Source organism: Saitoella complicata (assembly GCF_001661265.1).
Source record: "Saitoella complicata NRRL Y-17804 unplaced genomic scaffold SAICOscaffold_1, whole genome shotgun sequence".
Lineage (NCBI taxonomy): Eukaryota > Fungi > Ascomycota > Saitoellomycetes > Saitoellales > Saitoellaceae > Saitoella > Saitoella complicata.
In genome coordinates this window covers 924,688-942,294 of record NW_017566992.1, presented here as the reverse complement: position 1 = coordinate 942,294, position 17,607 = coordinate 924,688, and the positions used below count along the sequence as shown (strand labels likewise).

The following is a 17,607-nucleotide window of genomic DNA, read 5'->3' as shown; positions in this document are numbered from 1 at the left end:
GATTGAGGAGATCATTGGATATGTATCGATGATAGCCAGAAAAGGATGAACATAGCAGTACTGCTGGTGGTGCTTGGCGCATTTGTGCTTAGCCTGTAGGGTCTGAACAGCAAGGATCCTTTTGTAGCGTTGAGGATCATTCGCAAGTTCATTCGAAATGCCCTGGAGAGCAGTGTTGGTAGCACTGTGCCTAGGTCGAGGGATGAGAGGCTTTCGGGCCCTGGACTGAGTCTGAGAGGGGTGCAACGGGGTTTGCTGGTCGAACTCGAATTGAGAAGCAGCCCTTGTAGGGTCGTAGTGTGTTTCGATTAGGATAAAAGCTGACCATTCGACCTTGGGTGTGTTGCGCTCAGTGTGGACGGCATCAATGAAGCCTTCCCAGTCGTCCTCCGTTCGTAGTCTGCACCATGGTGCATCCCGGCTCCTTCCACGGCAGACTTTCCAGCTGATATTGGGCTTCAGGGAGGATTTGTTGACGCCTTCGACGACCATATGATCATGACGGAGCTCCTCGAGGGCGACATCGATCAAAAGCTGCTCTTGGTCGGCCCAAGACTTGAATGGATTGACCGTCCAGTGTGCTTGAGGATACCTGTGGTTCTTTTGCCTAGAGACGAGAACGAAGACCTGGAAGTCGTCGAATCTGCTGATAGTATCAACCGGTGCGTCTTCGTCTTCGAGTTCGATGACTGTCTTAGGCCATTTTTCCCTCCGGACTGTATTTGTAGGTGGTGGTGAGGCTGCATCTTCGAGGAGACGGGAGGGCGGTTTGGGGGTACGAGACGATGCCCTGCGCTTATACGAAGCCTTAGCAGCTCCTTTCAGCTTCCTTGGAGGCATTTTCAAGGTTTGGCGGCGTGTTTGGTGGATTGGTCGTGTCCTGCACGAATATGCGGTAAAATGATGCGCGTCAAGAATTTTGCACACAGCAGTAACCCCGGCCGCGATCCCTGCACTGACCCACAGCACCGCACATACCGGTAAGACGACGTCAGTGCCGATAAGCATTTGCAACAACAAACCACCAAACGATGGCCGATGCTCAGGCTCTTCTTCAAAAGGTAGGTCGCTCCCAAATGCTGAGAGCTGCGTGCTTGGCTTACAGAACCTTCAGGCAGACAAGAAAGCCGCCTCCGGCGGTGGTGGTGGATTCAGCCGTTTTTTCGGCGGAGGCACGACGAACTACGAGGATGCCGCGGAGCTCTACATTCAAGCAGCAAATGCTTTCAAGCTTCAGAGAATGAGTACGAAACTGAAGCATTGTTGGTGCGGGTGATGCTGACCCGTGGTTGTAGGCAAGGAAGCTGGGCAATCGTTCGAGAAAGCCGCGGCGATGCAGTTGAAGACGGATGAAAAGGATGATGCGCCCAACACTTTAGTAGAGGCATACAAAGTCTACAGGAAGACAGATCCCGAAGGTGTGTTGGCGAAACTTGATCTTGCTTGGCAACGCTGATCAATAGTGTAGACGCTGCCCGCGTGATGGAAAGCGCCATCCAAATGTACACCGCCAAAGGAAACTTCCGCAGAGCCGCAACCAACAAATCTGATCTCGCAGGTCTCTACGAGCTGGAGCTCAGTGATATTCCTAAGGCGCTCGAAGCATATGATGTCGCGGGTGAATGGTTTTCCGGTGATCAGGCCGAAGCACTCGCGAATAAGGCGTGGCTCAAGGTTGGTGAGTTGGCGGCGCTGCAGGAAGATTATGCTCGTGCGATTGCGAGATTCGAGGATGTGGCGAGGTCGAGTGTTTCGAATAACTTGACCAGGTATAGCGTAAAGGAGTACTTCTTTAAGGCTGGATTGTGTCATATCGCTTCTGGGGTGTGTTGGATCAACTTTGTAGGGTATGAGCAGGGCTGACTTATGAACCACAGGATCTCGTCGCAACAAAGCGAGCTTTCGACACCTATCTCAATCTCGATCCTGGCTTCATGTCCACGCGAGAATTCGAGCTTCTCCAGGTCAGTCAATTCACATGAACTGGTACCGCCCATACTGAGATATGACCGTAGGATATTGTCACAGCGATCGAGTCCGCTGACCAGGAGCTCTTCACGGAGAAGGTGTTCGGTTACGATCAGTTGAGTAAGTTGGATAAGTGGAAGACGACGCTGTTGCTGAAGATTAAGAATGGCATTGAAGATGAGCCTGATTTGACATAGGAGGAGCGCTGGTACGAGTAGAATAGGAAGGGTGGTTTTATGAGACGGGGATGGACTCTATTCGGGTCATGAGTCCTACCTTATAATGAATGCTATATTGTCTTTTTGTGCACAACTTCACAACCCGGCTGACTAGGTAGCTAAGGTATCGACATCGATATCAATCGGCGGCATGCGTGTGTCGCCGTGACCGCATGCAGCTTTCACCAAGAGCAAACATCAAGAATGCTTGTCAAGGAATTCAACGGCAACGTTTTGCGTTCATCTCGTCTGCTGAGTCGTTCAATCAGTCACACTGCTCAACATGAAACGGACCTAGCAAAAACAGTTGACCTGATACACCGGTCAACGACAACCACTCCAAACCACCCGTCATGTTTGAAGGGCCTGAACCTCAGGCAGATCCGTTCTGTTATGGGTTCGAGATGGCGAGTCGTTTACAAGGAACTCTACAACATCCGAGTAGGTCCTCGAGTTCCGGATATGCCGATGCCTCAGCCGGCTTTGCCAGAAAAGTGGAAGGGAATGCAATTCCGCGGTGAACTGGCCAAACGGTACGGTGTGGGGATACCTTCGACAGAGCCTGTCCAGAAGTTACCGCGAGTGTGCATCTTGACAAGCAAGAAACAGGCAGGTGCAAAAGCGGTTTACCGAACCATTGCAAGGAAACGAATGCGTGCTGCTGTGTTCAAGAGTATCACGGACCCTAAGAGTCCTACGCACGAGTTACTTCAAGCAGCAGATCGGGATATTATGATCCAAGTGACTGCAGGAGGTCCTGTACTTGGAGGTAAAAACTTCGATGTCCCCCACCTTGAAAAAGAGATCCACGAAACACTGTGCCATATCTTGGAAACACTGAAGAACACAGCATCTCGTGGGCATCGTGGCCCAACGGTTCATGGGCAGAGAAAACCAGCATTTCGTGAATACCGTGAACCACCGATTCATGGGCAGAGAAATCCAGCATCTCGTGAATACCGTGAACCAAAGGCCGATGAGCGGAAGGTTGATCAGCAGAAGGTCGATGAGCAGAAGAATCCAGCATCTCGTGGCTATCGTGGACCAAGCATTCAAAAGCAAAAGGTTGATGAACCAAAGGATGGGGCGTTGTAATCAACTTGGCAATAGTCAAGGCATAACCACACAGATGAGGGAAATCGTCTGGTGACGTGCACAACCGTCGGAATCTCAAAATTAAAGGCAGAGGAAAACCGAAACCAGACCAGCTGCGGATTCTGCGAAAGAAGTCCGGCACTGTAGCTGACTGCTGTCCATGAGCAAGGAATTGACCAGATTAGAAATAGAATGTAACGCCTGAGCTAACCGAAAATAAAGCCAAGCAAAACTCCTCGTCAATCAAGAGACAAAAATGTTGTCATCCCGCAACCTTTACTGCAGGTAGCAGCTTCCTGTTCGCTGTATCAGACGCTTCCTTCTTCCTGCTTCCCATCCTCAGCGTCTTTAACATATTCTCCTTTCTTACGGTAATTTTGCTCCACTCCTCGGCATCCTTGAGGACTTGCCATCGCGCCGTCTTCTTGACTGGAACCCACTTCCTCCCATGACTCCCATCAAATACGGAGGACGTGGAAAGATCAACCACTTTCGCCTCGGAAGTGAACTCACGCAGTGTACAGAGCAAAGCACGTGCATCCCGGATCATTGTTGCTTCAGGAGGATCGCGGCTGATAGGTTTTACCATGAGCGGCTCTTCCAGCCATGATTTGGTTAAGAGAGCATCACTAGTCATAGCTTTGTGAGACTCCGCACGGAAACGAGCAACGATGGATTGCAGCGTCTTCACTTCTTCCTCAAGCGCATGTAGGCGCTTGACCTGCTTGTCGGCTTCAGCGGAGGAAACCGTAGTAACTGTGCCCCTTCTTGGCCCCACATCCTCCACGGCCTTTCTCATGAGATCAAGGTCCCTCTCCAACCTTTCGACGTCCTTAGTTAAATCTTCCACAATGACGGTGAGCTCGCGTTCCCGTAACGCAGCCGCCTCACCCTGGGTTTTCAACGTCGCAATCTCGTCACTTTGTTTCTTGACATCCTTCATGCGGGCTTCCAGCAACTCGATCTTGAGATGTGCTTCCTCTAGATCCTTATCCTTAACCTTCAACAGTGTAACTGTGTTGATAAGCTTGGCCTCCGCACGCGTGATGGCTTCCTCTGCAGCCGTGGCACTTGCGGCTTCGTTCTTGAGTGACCTGGCATGTAGAACCCATGGATGAGCTCGTTTGTCAACCTTCGCTGCCTGCTGCGCATGACTGGGTCTTACATCTAGTTGTTCAAGAGCAGATGTCACCTCCCCTAAAACACTCCGAGCCTGGTCCAAACCACCAAGCGCAGGCGAGACTGCATCGGTAGTTAGTGGTATGCCCTTTTCTTGAGCATCATCAGCGGCTATGCGTAATTGCTTAGTAACGTCGCGGCAGAGGTTTAAGGCGTTCCGGCACAAGCTAGCAACCTCTTCAAGAGTGGCGAGAGCATTTGTGTCAGGCGTACTTCCATTGGACTTGAGGCCATTTAGAATACTCGAAACCCTGCCGATGACGACTTTAGCGTTCCTCGCTTGACCGATGACCTTTTCGAGCTTCTTCAGGGTATCGGAACCGTCCACGTGAGTCTCGTCAGAAGGCGTGATACGTTCGTTGACGAACTGCCTGACAGGCGATATAATCACCTCCACGTTTGATACAAACTGCTCGATAGACCCAGCCAGGGAAAGATATCTTTCTGGAGAGGCGTTGGAGGTGCTGCCAAGCCGGACTTCACTCAGATGTGAAAGCAGAGCGACGTTCCCACGCAGCTCTTCAGACAATGGCCTTTCACGCACCTCGTCCTGCCTCATTGCTAGGATCCATCTATCGAGCGTCTTCTCAACGGGCTCCAGCTCGAAAAGGACAGCGCCAAAAGAGAGGAACTGTTCCACATCGCACTTATCCAGGTAGGCCATGAACTGCGTGCTCAACCCGTTGATGGAGACCAGGTGTTCCAAAACCTCGGTGAAAGCGGCAACGTCGTCCTCGCTGCGCAATGTTGTCTGCACTGGTCTTTTCTGAAGCAACTGGTGCAAGAGATTGGCTTTGAATGCTATGCGCTTGAATTTCATCAAGACATCCATGGCATCACGATGCTCGGCGAAGCTGTCGGGAAGGTACAGTTGCACGATTGCCAGTTGTTCGCCTGCTTCAAGGGCTTGCAGCTTACCCAATTCAAGGTCGATAGTCTTCGCTTGAGAACCCGTCGAAACCGCCTGGAGTTTGAGATTCAGATCCTCGATTGTTCGGGTTCTTGCGTTGAGTTGATCAGTCTCAGTGTCACTCATCTCCCTTGCCCGTCTCAACGAATCAATGTCTGCCTGCATCACGCCCACAAGATCTCTGAACCGCATGATCGTGCTCTCATAGTCGAAGGTAGTTTCCTCCATTGCGTGAATACGCTTCGTCTGATCACGGACCAACATGTCTTTGTAATCGATTTCCTGCTGCATCTGCTTCTCTGTTTCGATGTGATCTTCCTCGAGCTGGTCAGCCAACTCCTTAAGCGCTTCAAGATCCTCAATTGTGGATTGCATTTGCGCAAGCTGTTCCGACATCGTGAGGTTCTTCTCTGTGAGATCCTCCAGCATTTCTTCCGCGCCCATGGCAGCATCAAGTTGTTGCCGAAGCTCATCGACAATTGATTCACTCTGCTCTAGGCGCTCTTTGGTGATATTGTACAGCGGCTTTACTTGCTGTGCTTGCTGCAGTTCTTTCTCGGCACTCTTCAACTGTGCTTTCAGCTCCGCTTCAGTCTCAGCCGAAATGTCCCGCAGCCTTACAAGTGCCTCCTTCAGACGCTCATTTTGCTTCTCCATCTGAATCCACCCAGAGCTTCCCTTTTCCTCCTCGGTGGTACCTCGTCCCATTCCACCGTTTTCTTCCCGCAATACTTCGACCTCAAGCTGTAGCTCCTCAAGCTTCTCTTTCAGGATTTCCAATTCGCTTGTAAGGACCTCGCATTTCTCCTCTGCCATCTCCTTGTCCAACGTAGCCATTTCCACGATTTCGTCATGATCCACATCTCGAGCCTCCATGGTGATCTTTTCATCTTCCAACGTCTTCAAGGTGCGCTCGAGGGCGCTGTTCCGTTTCCGCAGTGAAGCAATCTCCTCCGATAAGCTCGGTAATTGACCCTCCAACTTCATTTTTTCCTTGGCAAGTTTCACATATTTGGCACGAAGGTCGTCAAAGTCTTTCGAACTTGCTGTAGAGGTTGAAGATACGTTCGACTCTAGACGGCGGGCGGCAGACGTACCTGTCGAACTCGGGGGCCGCACCACAGGTGTAGTATCACGTTTGTCGTCTAACGCTGGTCCTACTGGGGTGAGCCTGCGGACTGTTGACGGCGGCCGCAGTGCAGTGGCAGAGGGTGTACGACTTGACACAGGTTTATCTGCGGTTGGTATAGTATCGCTGGTCTGGGATGGCGTCCGTGACAATCTTCGCCCTGCGACTGTCGTAGGCGTCGTACCGCTCGTCCTGCGGACAGCTGATATAGGCGGCAGAGCTGTGTTTGTGTTCATGGACAATCGCGGACCAGTACCAGTCCGTGGCAGCGGAAGAGCCGGTATCTTGAATGGCGACGTTGCTCGAGAGTCCGATTGACTGGCAATAGAGGACTGGCGTCGCGATATAGACGAGTCTCTGCTAGGTGGTGGGACCGGTGACGCCCTACTGCTCAACCTTTCTGTGCTGGCAGCACTCCCTGCATCGCTCTTCGCATCCTCGTCCTTCAAGGAGGTCAATGCATTTGCACGCACAAATACACCATGTCCTTCTTTACAGGTGAAGTACGTTACGCCATCTTTTGAGCCGTCGTTCAATCCCACTGGTTGGTCCAGTTCGACGCCGATGAAACGACCGGTTGCGAAAGAAGCGGTGCCATTGAAGCGGACAGTGCCATCGCAGGGGCCTTTCTTCCCGCCAGCGTAATGAACCCTCGCTCCAGGAAGGAACTTTGTCGGAGAAGAAGGCCTATCGGCCATTGCTGGCGATGTCGGGGGGGTCTATGTCGTCGTTGTCGTCCGGGAGCCCACGCTATCGATAAGGCGTGGATGACCAGATGACGACCAGAACACGCGAATCTATAATGCAAAAGTTTAAACCTGTTTCCCCAATGTTTCCACACTCCCGTCTGCCCAACTTGACGCGGTTGGGTCCCTTCCCATTTTGACAGGCAATGCAATTTAGGCGCGTCGTCCTCCCCGCTGCTTCCCTGAATTTGGACCCGCGCTCCCTTCGACTCCCCACCCATCTCCATTCTTGCTATTTGCACTCGCTTCGAGCAAAGCATACATTCCTGTATACAACTCGATATTGCTCTCAAAGATGTCGCAAATGGAGCTTGACATGCCGTCGCCCGTGCCTCAGTACGTTCACGCCTTCCCGAGCGCATCGGCAACGACGCCAGCATACAACTCCACAAACGCGTTCTTTCACACTCCTTCGAGCATTCAGACACACAACGCGACTTGGTACGCTCCATACACGCCCTCGCCGTCTTCGGCATCGCGGAAGCGTCGACAGTCGGGTTATGATGATGAAGAGCCCATGACGCCCGTCGCTACCAGCTTCTCGAACAAGAGGGTCCTCAAGCCAGTTTCATCCAGATCCAGGTTTCAACCACAGCAGTTCACGAATATCGCTGCCGCGCGTCCATCTTGGTTGACAGCACCGGAGCATGGTTTGATGCTCGAAGCCGCTGATATGGATGTCGCGTACCCTACAGGCAAAGTGCAGCGCATCCCGCACGCAGAGCTCCTCGAAAGCTTGTCAGCTTCTACTGGATGCACAGTGTTGGTCTTGTGTTTCTGGAGCGGTGGGTGGGCTACTAGCACCGCCCTCGACGGCCCTGAACTCATTTTCGCCATGTCGAAGGCTCACACTGCCTTCCGCCGTCTCGACGCCCGCGTCTTCGCCGTTGGAACTGACTCGCCCTGGATGCACCTTCGCTATCTGTCTACGCTCCCGGTCAACGCCGTTACGCTTCCCATCCTTTCGGACACGACGAGGACGATGACATTGAGCATGGCTGCTATGGATCCTGGTTGTGGTACGAGGTGTATGGACGCCATCGTATTGGTTGACAAGAATGGCAGGAGGAGAGGGTTGGTTCCCTTCCTTCCTGGAAGTCGCGTCGAAGACGTTGTTGAGAAGGCTAAGGAGGGTGTTGAGTGGTTGAACGCCGAATGAGTTATGGCGCAACTCCTACAATATCTTGATGATATGTGGCCACCGGATGGGACCAAAGGAAAGGACAATGGACACGGACATGTGTGGGGAGTTTTCACTATATTGCAATGAGAAGGCGGTTTCGTCTTCAACTGGGGTTTTCATGGGGTAAGTAACAGGTAAGTATCTAGGTAAAAAGATACAGTTCATTCTTTTCTCTTTATCAGTTTCTCTTGCTCCATTACAGAGTTTGTGCGCCCCGGTCCCCGATGTACGGGCGTCCCCGCAATCCGGAATACGGCCGCGGAAGTCCTGGGAGTACGACAGGAAGGACTTCGGGAGAGAAAGGAGCAACGACAACGATATCCAAGGAGCCTATCGTACCCGTAAAGCTTCGATATGGATCCAGGAAGTGATAAAACCGACACGACATCGACAGAGACCACTCTTTCGCAGCCTCCTCCTCCACCGCCCATCATCCATATATACCCTGAAGAATTCATCCCTTCGGCCGCCCAATCGCCATCACCATTCGCTATCCACAAGAGAATCAGTCAAGACCTTGTACTGCTAGCAGCTTATGCTGCCGCGGGGGCTGTAGCCGGAGCGTATGCTGTCGACAAGGTTCGTTCTGTCTTCAGGAGTCGCTCGATTGTAACTGACATTGGCCTAACTAGCTTGTCCTGAAGCCCATGATCAACCAGCTTACAGAAGCACGGAGAGACTTTCACCGGCATGCCATCGATGGAGTCAGTTCGCTCAACGAACAGCTCACTGCAGCATTACGACAACCACCTCTGCCGCCGGTGGAGACGGAGGAAGTAGAAGTGTCAGGAGAAGGAGAAGGGCCAAAATTCGTGGACGCATCGACGCAGACTTCCACACAAATACAATGGGAAATCAACGAAGATGCACTCGATGAAGCTCTTAGAAAGACCGATGGGTTGGACTTCCCGACACCCGCCAAGTCTCTCCAGTCTATATCAGAAACATTACCCGATATAGCGCCAGCACCTTCCTCGCTATATAAAGAGATGTCTTCGACAATCGACGCCTTACGCGAGTATCTCAAGGAGGAAATCACAAAGAATGCGTATCCTACATCGTATGGAGGGTTCAAACCACTTGAAGGAGACGATTTGGGAAGCAAGGTCAAGAGCGAGATTCGGAGCGTGAAGGGCATGTTGCTCAACATCAGAAACTTCCCGGGTGCTGGCACCAGCAGGCTGGCGAGTCTTGTGGGGGTTTGATACGAGTAGGTTGCGACGCATGGGTGTACGACATCATTAAGTGACTGTAGAGGTACCTATCAAGGGAGAGCGTGAAGGGAGTCTTGCATAAGACATATATTTTCAGCATAAGGATGCAGTTATACCACTTTCGCCAGCGATTGGTAGTTTGGTGTTGCGTTTTCATAGGTCTGCAAGAAGAAGTTCGACTGATCCTTTGCGAGAAACCTGTCAACATGTTAGTGAATTCAATCACTCAGCTGATATCATGCATGAACTCACTTCAAGAAATCCTCGATGTAGTCCTTCAAAACCTGCACACTTTGTGCGTCCATGTTCGTATGTGCCATAAGTTCAGGTAGGGATACGAAAAGCCGTAGCAGATGCTCAGCACCATACACATCGCTCATCTCTTGGTCGCCCGAGTTCTTCTTGATATCGACGTATTGTTGCCTCTCGAATCTGTAGAGTAAAATGCTTCCCAGACATCGGTCAAAGTACAGCTTGATACCGCCCAAGACCTCCTCGAAAATATCCGCCTCCGCGCTCCCTGCTCGCTTCTTGGTAGCCTGTTCACGGTATTGGTTGATGATCTCCGTGACAGTCGGCGAACGCGGCAGGGTAACGAGCTGTTGGTTCTTGGTGATGTTCTCCCAGTCGTCGACGAGAAGAGCTTTGAGTGTATCAGGAACATGGATGCGGACTTCAGGCTTCTTCATATAGTCTTCTTCCTGTTCAATGCTGTTAGCGACCATGCGATAGACGAGAATGCGCAGCAACAAAACCTTCTCCAGTTCAACATCAACCCGACTTCTCTTCTGACTCCGTGATGCAGTTGCAGGTGTCGCATCGTCACCTGCTCTCTTCTCACCCGGGGCCGGCGTTCCCTTATCCTTCTTCTCTGGCTTCTTCTTTAACGCGGCTTGTGCCTTCTTCAAGTCTTGCGCAGTCTTCACATTCTCATCCGTGAACTTCAAGACATTGTGCTCCGGTTGCCATTCATCCCACGACGACTTCCAGCCTTTGTAATGGACATAGTAGTAAGGACCCTGTTCTTCTTCAGGACGGTCGTTGCCATCTTCGGTTTTAGGACCGCGGGTTTCGACCTTCGTGATCTTGGCTTCGTAGAGAAGATTCATAGTATGGCAGAGCACTCGCTCATCGGCGGCGAACTTCATCCTGACGCGTTCTTCCTCTGAAACTGCGAGCTCGGTAGATTGTAAGGATCGACTGCCCGTTAACGAGAACGGTGTGCTGTATGCTTCGCGTGTTTCGCCGCGTCGACCTCGCGCTCATGCCGGATCCAAAGTTCAACGTTACCGCCAAACCTCCACAAAGATAAACAAAACCCAATACAGAGATCGACAGCTCTGAACTATCGTGCAATCGGCCCGACCATGCCTCCGTCTGAAGCAACCATCCTCAGCTCATTTCTGCTCTCCAAATCCTCGCTTCAAGATGTTGTTACCCTTCAGCAGTTCACACAGTTCTTTCCGCAAGCCAAACGGTAAGATATCGAACGGTAATCGCTGAACTGTGCTAACAAATCGACAGGAATTCTCCCTTGATCAAGCATATATACAATGACATTCAACAACGACGAACACATACAACCGACCAAATACGAAGGAACATCCAAGTGGAAGCTAAAGTCGGTACGAAAAGGCTTCTGGCAGCACGGAGAAAGGCAGAAAAATCCAGGAGAAAGGACGTGGATAGAGACGAGGTGATGGTAGGCGACGAGTTGTACGCTGCGGGCCAGAAGCAAGTGGATCTGCGGGAAATCGTCGCGAGAATGGAGGTTGCAGAGGATTTGCTTAAGACGGAGCTGGAGGGACTGCATGAAGAAACAGACAGGGTTCTGGAGGAGATGAAAGACATCGGCGGAGGACTGAGTGATCTGAGGTATGGCAAACTGCCTGGGGAAGGGCTGGAGGATGATCTTGTTGCTTGCCTCAAGGTGATACTTACCCCAATATCTTGCGGATATCTTATGGCTAACCGTTTCAAAGGTCTTGACGGACCTCTGTGAAAGAACGATGACCACAGAGAGGTAGGATTTTGCACGCATGATGTACTGTTATTACCTATGTGATGGCCAGTAAGGTGCAAGTCGAATGGGAATACCTTTGATACCAATAAAATACCCGCTATGCAAGCCGGAAATCCAATGCAAAACGCCTGCCTGAGTTGAGTTGATTTGTCCCTTAAATGAAGAACCTTGCCGTTTTCTTCGATACCACTCTGTGAACTTTGTTAGCCTCGGCTTCCTTCCTCATCTGCTTGTCCTTTTTAGTGACGATAATCCCGTCCTCGCGCCACTTTTCAAGGATACGTTTTCCTCTGGCTTGCCATCTGGCCTCACGCTCCTTCTGTTCCTCCTCTGTTGCCGGTCTCCATTTGCTTCTCAAGATTCTTCTGATTGCCTCGGGTGAGATCTTGAATAACTCAGCAAGTCGATTTATGGCAAACAGTTCCGGGTGCTGGACATGAAGAGCGCGAATACCCTCCATCGTTTCTGGCGAAAGCTTCTTCCTTGGGTTCCATCCTTCCTCTCCAAATTTTTCCAGCAATGCGAACTTCTGTCTTTTCCATGCCGGTAAATCTGTAAACTCTCTCCAATTCTTCGGGACTTTCCCTAAAGCAGTTATCGCAGATTGCTCCTTCTCCTTCAGCAATTTCTGTTCATCACTCTCCAACGCCCAAGCCGAAGGGTGTGACTTTGCCGAATCTGAATCCTCGTTCTTTACCACTTGTTTCGTCTCCGCGGCTTCCGAATCCTCCTTGTTCCGCCATCTCCTGGCCGTGGCTTCCGAGTCCGCCTTCGCACCCCACCTCCTCGCTGGACCTTCCAAATACTCCTTGTTCCCCCATCTCTTGGCCGTGGCTTCCGAGTCCGCCTTCGCACCCCACCTCCTCGCTGGAGCTTCCGGATCTCTTTTCGTTGCAGCTCGTTCGGCAGCATTGCGTAACTTCTTCTTGTGTGGTTTCTTGATAGGAGCAGCTGGAGCCTCTTCCCCAACTTGCACTGCCCCAGCTGGAGGCAACTCTTGTGATACTTGTGCCGCTGTGGACATACATCGGATAGGCGGTGCAAGTTGGTTATTTAGCAGACACGGGACAAGAAATAGCAGGTGAGGAGGCGCCGCATTGGAAGCAGCAGTCAGCCCCAAAGCAGTGTAACGCTGACATTGCTGCAAAGGTCTGGTGAGCATTCTCTCGTCCAACGGAAATGGCAGGTTGATGTTTTCCCTGTTCTGCTCCCGCGGCCGTGTTCTTGGATATTTCGACGGCGGACCTTCTCAGCCTCAATTAAGAGTGGCGGTGCCGACGTATACGGGACTCAAAACAATCAAGAAGGACAACAACCAGCGGTTCCATCAGTCAATCACCGCCAGGATGTTCATGTTGAAGAGCTTGGGAAAGATGATCTGGGGCGACCCGAACAAGTCCGAGGTCGTCTCGATCCCCTCCGGGCAGCTCTACCTTGTCAGGCCTGGATCGTTGAAGGGGTTGCGCGAGTGCATGTAAGTAAATGCTCGCTGCTCGTCGAGCTACCAGCTAATCGGGTTCTGCAGCTTCAAGGATGCTGCCGCCTGTATTCGTCGTACGACTACCGAGTATCACTATCAGTTGGTCATCCAAAGGGTGTATGAAGAGGGCGAGGAGGAGTTCGACGAGAATGACGAAGAAGACGATCTCTCTGACGAGAAGACGTTCTTGGTTGATGAGTCTCTTCAGTTCCGTACCGGTACGAGAGACGGCTGTGTTACCTTTGCGTGGCGTGACCTCTCCGGTGACAAGGGTGATCTCTATGAGTTTGTCTGTGACAAGACCTCTCAGACGGGCTCTACGCAAACATTTGAATTGGTCATGTACCAGTGTATGTTTGAAAGAAAGTACAGGCGATCCCACGAGAATGCAACGGATGCCGATTTGGAGCAGTTCACCTATGTTGCACCTGAACGACAGGAACAACCGGCGACTCCGCCTCGCGCACAAGCTCCCGTTGCATCGACGACGCCCACCAAGACTCCTGTGACCAAATCTCCTGCTCAGCCCAAATACGAAGCACCGCCGCCGGAGCCTACTACTGCGCCTCCTGCTCGTGCACGCCCTGAAGGCGGCGAGATTCTTGCCGAAGTGACGGCAGAGTTGCATTTGTTTGATGCGGCTCAGGGCGTCTTTATGCTCCAGGACCAAGAGGTTACTGCTGTTGTTACGGAGGTCGATCAGTGGCAGTACTGGCTTTCCATCGATGGCAAAGACAAGCCATGGCTAGGCCAGCCGTTGGAGGCGGAAATGAACCCGGTTTTCAATTACGAGCACACCTCGTTCATCTGGAATTACTATGATGATGAGTCTCATGCATACTCATGGCTTCTGCGCTTCAAGGATATTGAAACCGAGGAGAAGTTCCAGGAGGGTGTCATGCGGGCATTGTGGGAGCGTTTGAACGAGGTGAAGTGGACCAAGGTCAAGGATGACGAGCGCGATTATGTTATGGAAGCTTTCCAAGAAGACACGGACATGCCGGACGTTCCCGAGGAGGATGAAGAGGAGGAGGAGCAATACGCCGATGCTCAACAGAGCGACGATTACGATATGGACGAAGAGTGGGATAATGAGGTCACCAAGATGGACGCCGCTGGTGAAAACAGCCAGTTGGCCGTTGGTTACAAGCACGACCGCTCCTTCGTCGTTCGTGGAAACAAGATCGGAGTATTCAAGCACACCAACGATAACCGCTTGGAATTTGCTACGACAATTAACAAGGTCCAGAACCTTAAGGGCGTGGACTTTGACCCCTCTAAGGTTATGCTTCATGAGGAAGACAGTGCTATGCTCTTGCAGAACCCCAACGATCCTACCAAGATCTTCCGTATGGACCTCGAGTACGGCAAAGTTGTTGACGAATGGAATGTTGGTGAGGACAAAGTCGTCAAGACCTTCGGTCCGTCTAGCAAGTACGCACAGATGACTGGAGAGAAAACCGTCCTTGGTCTCGGCCCTAACTCGCTTTTCCGTATTGACCCTCGTTTGTCCGGTATGAAGCTGGTCGAGTCCGAGCACATGCAGTACGCTACCAAGAACGACTTTTCGGCTATTGCTACAACGGAGACTGGATTCGTTGCTGTCGCTTCAAACAAGGGCGACATCCGTCTCTTCGATCGCGTCGGAATTCGCGCCAAGTGCCAGTTGCCCGCTCTCGGTGAGGCTATCATCGGCATCGATGTAACTGCGGATGGTAAATGGATTCTCGCAACGTGCAAAACCTACCTTCTCCTTATCGATGCTACCGTCAAGGACGGCAAGTACGTTGGTGAGCTCGGTTTTAAGCGCGGGTTTGCCAAGGATAGTAAACCCCGTCCTCGCCGTCTCCAGTTGAAGCCAGAGCACATTGCCATGTTCCCTCGCAATGCGCCGCTTAGCTTCACTCCCGCTAAGTTCAATGCTGGTACTGACACGACGGAGACGTCGATCATCACCAGTACTGGTCCTTACGTCGTTACTTGGAACTTCAAGCAGGTGAAGAAGGGCCAGCTCGACAAGTACCAGATCAAGAGTTATGGTGATGAGGTGAGGCATTTCTCGGCTACAGTCTGCCATTCCAGTGCTAATTCCGGTTGTTTTACAGGTTAAAGCAGATAACTTCAAGTTCGGATCCGATAAGAACGTCATCGTCGCCTTACCCCACGATGGTGAGTAGATCTATTCGCTAGCCGACGGGGATGCGGACACTTTTCTGACGTCGGATGATGCTAATTGTGATCGTCTTTTAGTATCGATGGTTGCAAAGCAAGCGTTCAGGAAGCCTACGAGGGAGTCGTTATCGACGCCTATCAGAAACCGTATCAACCGCAGCCATATCGTCAACAGCCCCTTTTAGACAGATGCGGCACAGCTGCAGTGTATGGAGGCGCAAGCTGCAATGCTTTGACAGGAGGAAGACCGTTTTGTATCTCTTTGGTTCGTCACGCGCGGTGTTTCTTATTCTTTTCTGGCGGTTTTCAAAGCTATATCGCTACCTAATACTTCCACCATGACCTTCCTAATGTCCTAATCGGGTGGGTTACCGAGCACATGAACATTCCTGCTGCCGTTCTACCGGAACATGTCGGGTATAAGGACTCCTTCATTGCATGACCTTGGGGGTGTTTGTGTTTGGTGTTGAGACGTCGACGCGCGCAATCTCGCACTCACCACACAAGCAGCGCAACAGTCGGATCCATTGCCGTATCAATTGCAAATGAAAGGACGACGGGACTGATAGATAAGCTAAGACCTAGTCTCGCCTCGAGCTCTCGTAGATGACAGAAGATAGCCGGTTGTCGGACATTCAAGTGACGCGGGGCGATATGATCTGTACATGTGCACGTCCCGTACGCGTCGGGTTGCGATGGCGATGTTCATCTTACGCCCTCCTATCTCTCCGGAGCACACCATACGCGGCTCGCAAATCGTCAGACGAGGCATCATCGGCTGATGACTGATGACATGCCCACCGTCGCACTTGGACCACCGGGTGGAGCATCTCCAGTATCTTCCGGACCGCCTATCAGTTTAGCTTTGCGTAAGGTTGGTCGGCTCTGATCTAAATTCAACGTATGCCCATACAAACTGCACCCCACAGTAGACCGGTACAAAAAGCAAATGGCCGCCCGTAGCTATGCTCCATTACGTTCGACAAACTTCATACAGGACGTTACAATGACCAACCTGCTGAACAAGGCGACACCTGCTTCGCCTAACAGACAAACAACAAACACCATCGTACTCGACTATATGCTTTTCCAGGCCACGGGTGCTCTCATCAAAGACTATACAGCACGCGTTGAGGAGGAAAAGAAGGCCCGAGCGCAGTTGCAAGCGATTGGTGCGAGTCGCAATCGAAAGCGTCAGACCCAGGACTCCTCAAGCAGGCGGCTCGTTGGCTTGGTCGATGGATTGATTGCTTCCTACCATGGTTCGCCAGGTTCGTCACTCATCTTGGCGCCTATCCTTGTGCACCGGATACATCTGTGTACGTTACTCTCCGTCCTCTCCGGTCGGTATGAGCCACAAGTCAGCTCTGCCTCTCTGGTCTCTCCGGCCAGCTTGCAGAAACACAGAAAACGGAATCGTGATCGGATGAGGAGGTACTGCTTGGCAAATGAAGAGCAAATTAGATTCTCGAAGGAGATTACGGACACATGGACGTCCCGACAGAGCGAACTTCCTATTGCCCCTAGACATCGCCGTGATCGTACACCCCTGTCAAAGGATCCATTGGCGAATTCATACAGAGCCGTACCAGGCCTACGAGATGCCTTGGACGATTTCATGTTGGTATCAGCAATGGCAATGAAGTCTTTAGGAAGCAGTCTTGGTGATCTGTGGCTGGAGATCGCCGTCGAATTCATGAAGCAGGCTGCACTGGAAGCATTCCTGTCAGACGGAGCCAAGGACTTTGGTTCTTTCAAGGAATGTTTCGCATGGGGAAGGATCCCCGAAGACAGACCAGAACTACGCCTGCCAGCAAGCGACCGAAGTGCTGTCGTTCAGGAGATCTTTGATAGCTTCACGGAGGAGGAGATGGCACAATTCAATACGTCAATCGATCAAGCCGTTTCGCAATTCATCCCACCAACAGAAACATCACTCGAGGTGCATCTCCTCAAACTTGGCAGCTGTGATAATCTGCTGTCATTTGAAGGAAAGTTGGTGGAATTCCTGACGACGGTGAATACGTTCATCGGGAAACCTGAGTTGGCGAAGTATGAAGCTGGCCTTCACATTCCGCCCACCACCATTTCGGAACAGGTCGACACTGTTGCTTGAACTTGGGATAATATTCACTGTATTGTGCGAGGATTTTTGGGGGAGTTCTTCATCTCAGGTGTGCTGCGTATTTTCGGGCCGGTTTCAATATACTCCTAGAACCAAGTCGCCTCGCCCTAGATGCACTGTCTGCCCGCGTCTCAACCAGAACTTAGATATCCTGTGACATGTACG

General features: G+C 51.6%; 11 protein-coding genes across 11 annotated transcripts; 7 read left to right on the top strand and 4 right to left on the bottom strand.

The window, feature by feature from the left end:
* Window positions 1–51: 51 nt before the first annotated feature.
* SAICODRAFT_4544 (uncharacterized protein) lies at window positions 52–840 on the bottom strand (the record flags this gene model as incomplete). Its single annotated transcript, XM_019168809.1, has 1 exon — window positions 52–840. A coding segment is annotated over one exon (789 nt), but the record flags the coding sequence as incomplete, so codon positions are not given.
* Window positions 841–1,240: 400 nt separating this feature from the next.
* On the top strand, window positions 1,241–2,180 carry SAICODRAFT_28563 (TPR-like protein; the record flags this gene model as incomplete). Its single annotated transcript, XM_019167170.1, has 5 exons — window positions 1,241–1,244; window positions 1,296–1,418; window positions 1,469–1,824; window positions 1,878–1,964; window positions 2,016–2,180. 5 exons carry the CDS (start codon window positions 1,241–1,243, stop codon window positions 2,163–2,165), a joined length of 720 nt encoding a protein of 239 aa, XP_019027476.1. The 3' UTR covers window positions 2,166–2,180.
* A 144-nt stretch (window positions 2,181–2,324) lies between these two features.
* On the top strand, window positions 2,325–3,464 carry SAICODRAFT_107493 (uncharacterized protein). The gene has a single exon (XM_019165298.1). It carries the CDS (start codon window positions 2,391–2,393, stop codon window positions 3,279–3,281), a length of 891 nt encoding a protein of 296 aa, XP_019027475.1. The 5' UTR covers window positions 2,325–2,390; the 3' UTR covers window positions 3,282–3,464.
* A 79-nt stretch (window positions 3,465–3,543) lies between these two features.
* SAICODRAFT_51664 (uncharacterized protein) lies at window positions 3,544–7,197 on the bottom strand (the record flags this gene model as incomplete). Its single annotated transcript, XM_019169079.1, has 1 exon — window positions 3,544–7,197. One exon carries the CDS (start codon window positions 7,195–7,197, stop codon window positions 3,544–3,546), a length of 3,654 nt encoding a protein of 1,217 aa, XP_019027474.1.
* Window positions 7,198–7,446: 249 nt separating this feature from the next.
* Window positions 7,447–8,575, top strand: SAICODRAFT_28562 (uncharacterized protein). The gene has a single exon (XM_019167169.1). The coding sequence runs from the start codon at window positions 7,541–7,543 to the stop codon at window positions 8,402–8,404; it is 864 nt and encodes a 287-aa protein (XP_019027473.1). The 5' UTR covers window positions 7,447–7,540; the 3' UTR covers window positions 8,405–8,575.
* Window positions 8,576–8,691: 116 nt separating this feature from the next.
* SAICODRAFT_28561 (uncharacterized protein) lies at window positions 8,692–10,035 on the top strand. The gene is made up of 3 exons (XM_019167168.1): window positions 8,692–9,007; window positions 9,061–9,840; window positions 9,895–10,035. Exons 1-2 carry the CDS (start codon window positions 8,783–8,785, stop codon window positions 9,631–9,633), a joined length of 798 nt encoding a protein of 265 aa, XP_019027472.1. The 5' UTR covers window positions 8,692–8,782; the 3' UTR covers window positions 9,634–9,840; window positions 9,895–10,035.
* Window positions 9,753–10,790, bottom strand: SAICODRAFT_4538 (MRG-domain-containing protein; the record flags this gene model as incomplete). Its single annotated transcript, XM_019168806.1, has 3 exons — window positions 9,753–9,840; window positions 9,895–10,343; window positions 10,398–10,790. The coding sequence occupies 3 exons, from the start codon at window positions 10,788–10,790 to the stop codon at window positions 9,753–9,755; spliced, it is 930 nt and encodes a 309-aa protein (XP_019027471.1).
* Window positions 10,791–11,009: 219 nt separating this feature from the next.
* On the top strand, window positions 11,010–11,669 carry SAICODRAFT_32772 (uncharacterized protein; the record flags this gene model as incomplete). The annotated part of the gene is made up of 3 exons (XM_019168230.1): window positions 11,010–11,119; window positions 11,167–11,572; window positions 11,625–11,669. The coding sequence occupies 3 exons, from the start codon at window positions 11,010–11,012 to the stop codon at window positions 11,667–11,669; spliced, it is 561 nt and encodes a 186-aa protein (XP_019027470.1).
* A 231-nt stretch (window positions 11,670–11,900) lies between these two features.
* Window positions 11,901–12,218, bottom strand: SAICODRAFT_48520 (uncharacterized protein; the record flags this gene model as incomplete). Its single annotated transcript, XM_019168929.1, has 1 exon — window positions 11,901–12,218. A coding segment is annotated over one exon (318 nt), but the record flags the coding sequence as incomplete, so codon positions are not given.
* Window positions 12,219–13,011: 793 nt separating this feature from the next.
* On the top strand, window positions 13,012–15,603 carry SAICODRAFT_68696 (VID27-domain-containing protein; the record flags this gene model as incomplete). Its single annotated transcript, XM_019170414.1, has 4 exons — window positions 13,012–13,139; window positions 13,191–15,192; window positions 15,251–15,314; window positions 15,396–15,603. 4 exons carry the CDS (start codon window positions 13,012–13,014, stop codon window positions 15,500–15,502), a joined length of 2,301 nt encoding a protein of 766 aa, XP_019027468.1. The 3' UTR covers window positions 15,503–15,603.
* Window positions 15,604–15,857: 254 nt separating this feature from the next.
* Window positions 15,858–17,517, top strand: SAICODRAFT_107341 (uncharacterized protein). Its single transcript, XM_019165297.1, has 2 exons — window positions 15,858–16,191; window positions 16,247–17,517. The coding sequence occupies exon 2, from the start codon at window positions 16,267–16,269 to the stop codon at window positions 17,431–17,433; it is 1,167 nt and encodes a 388-aa protein (XP_019027467.1). The 5' UTR covers window positions 15,858–16,191; window positions 16,247–16,266; the 3' UTR covers window positions 17,434–17,517.
* Window positions 17,518–17,607: the final 90 nt, after the last annotated feature.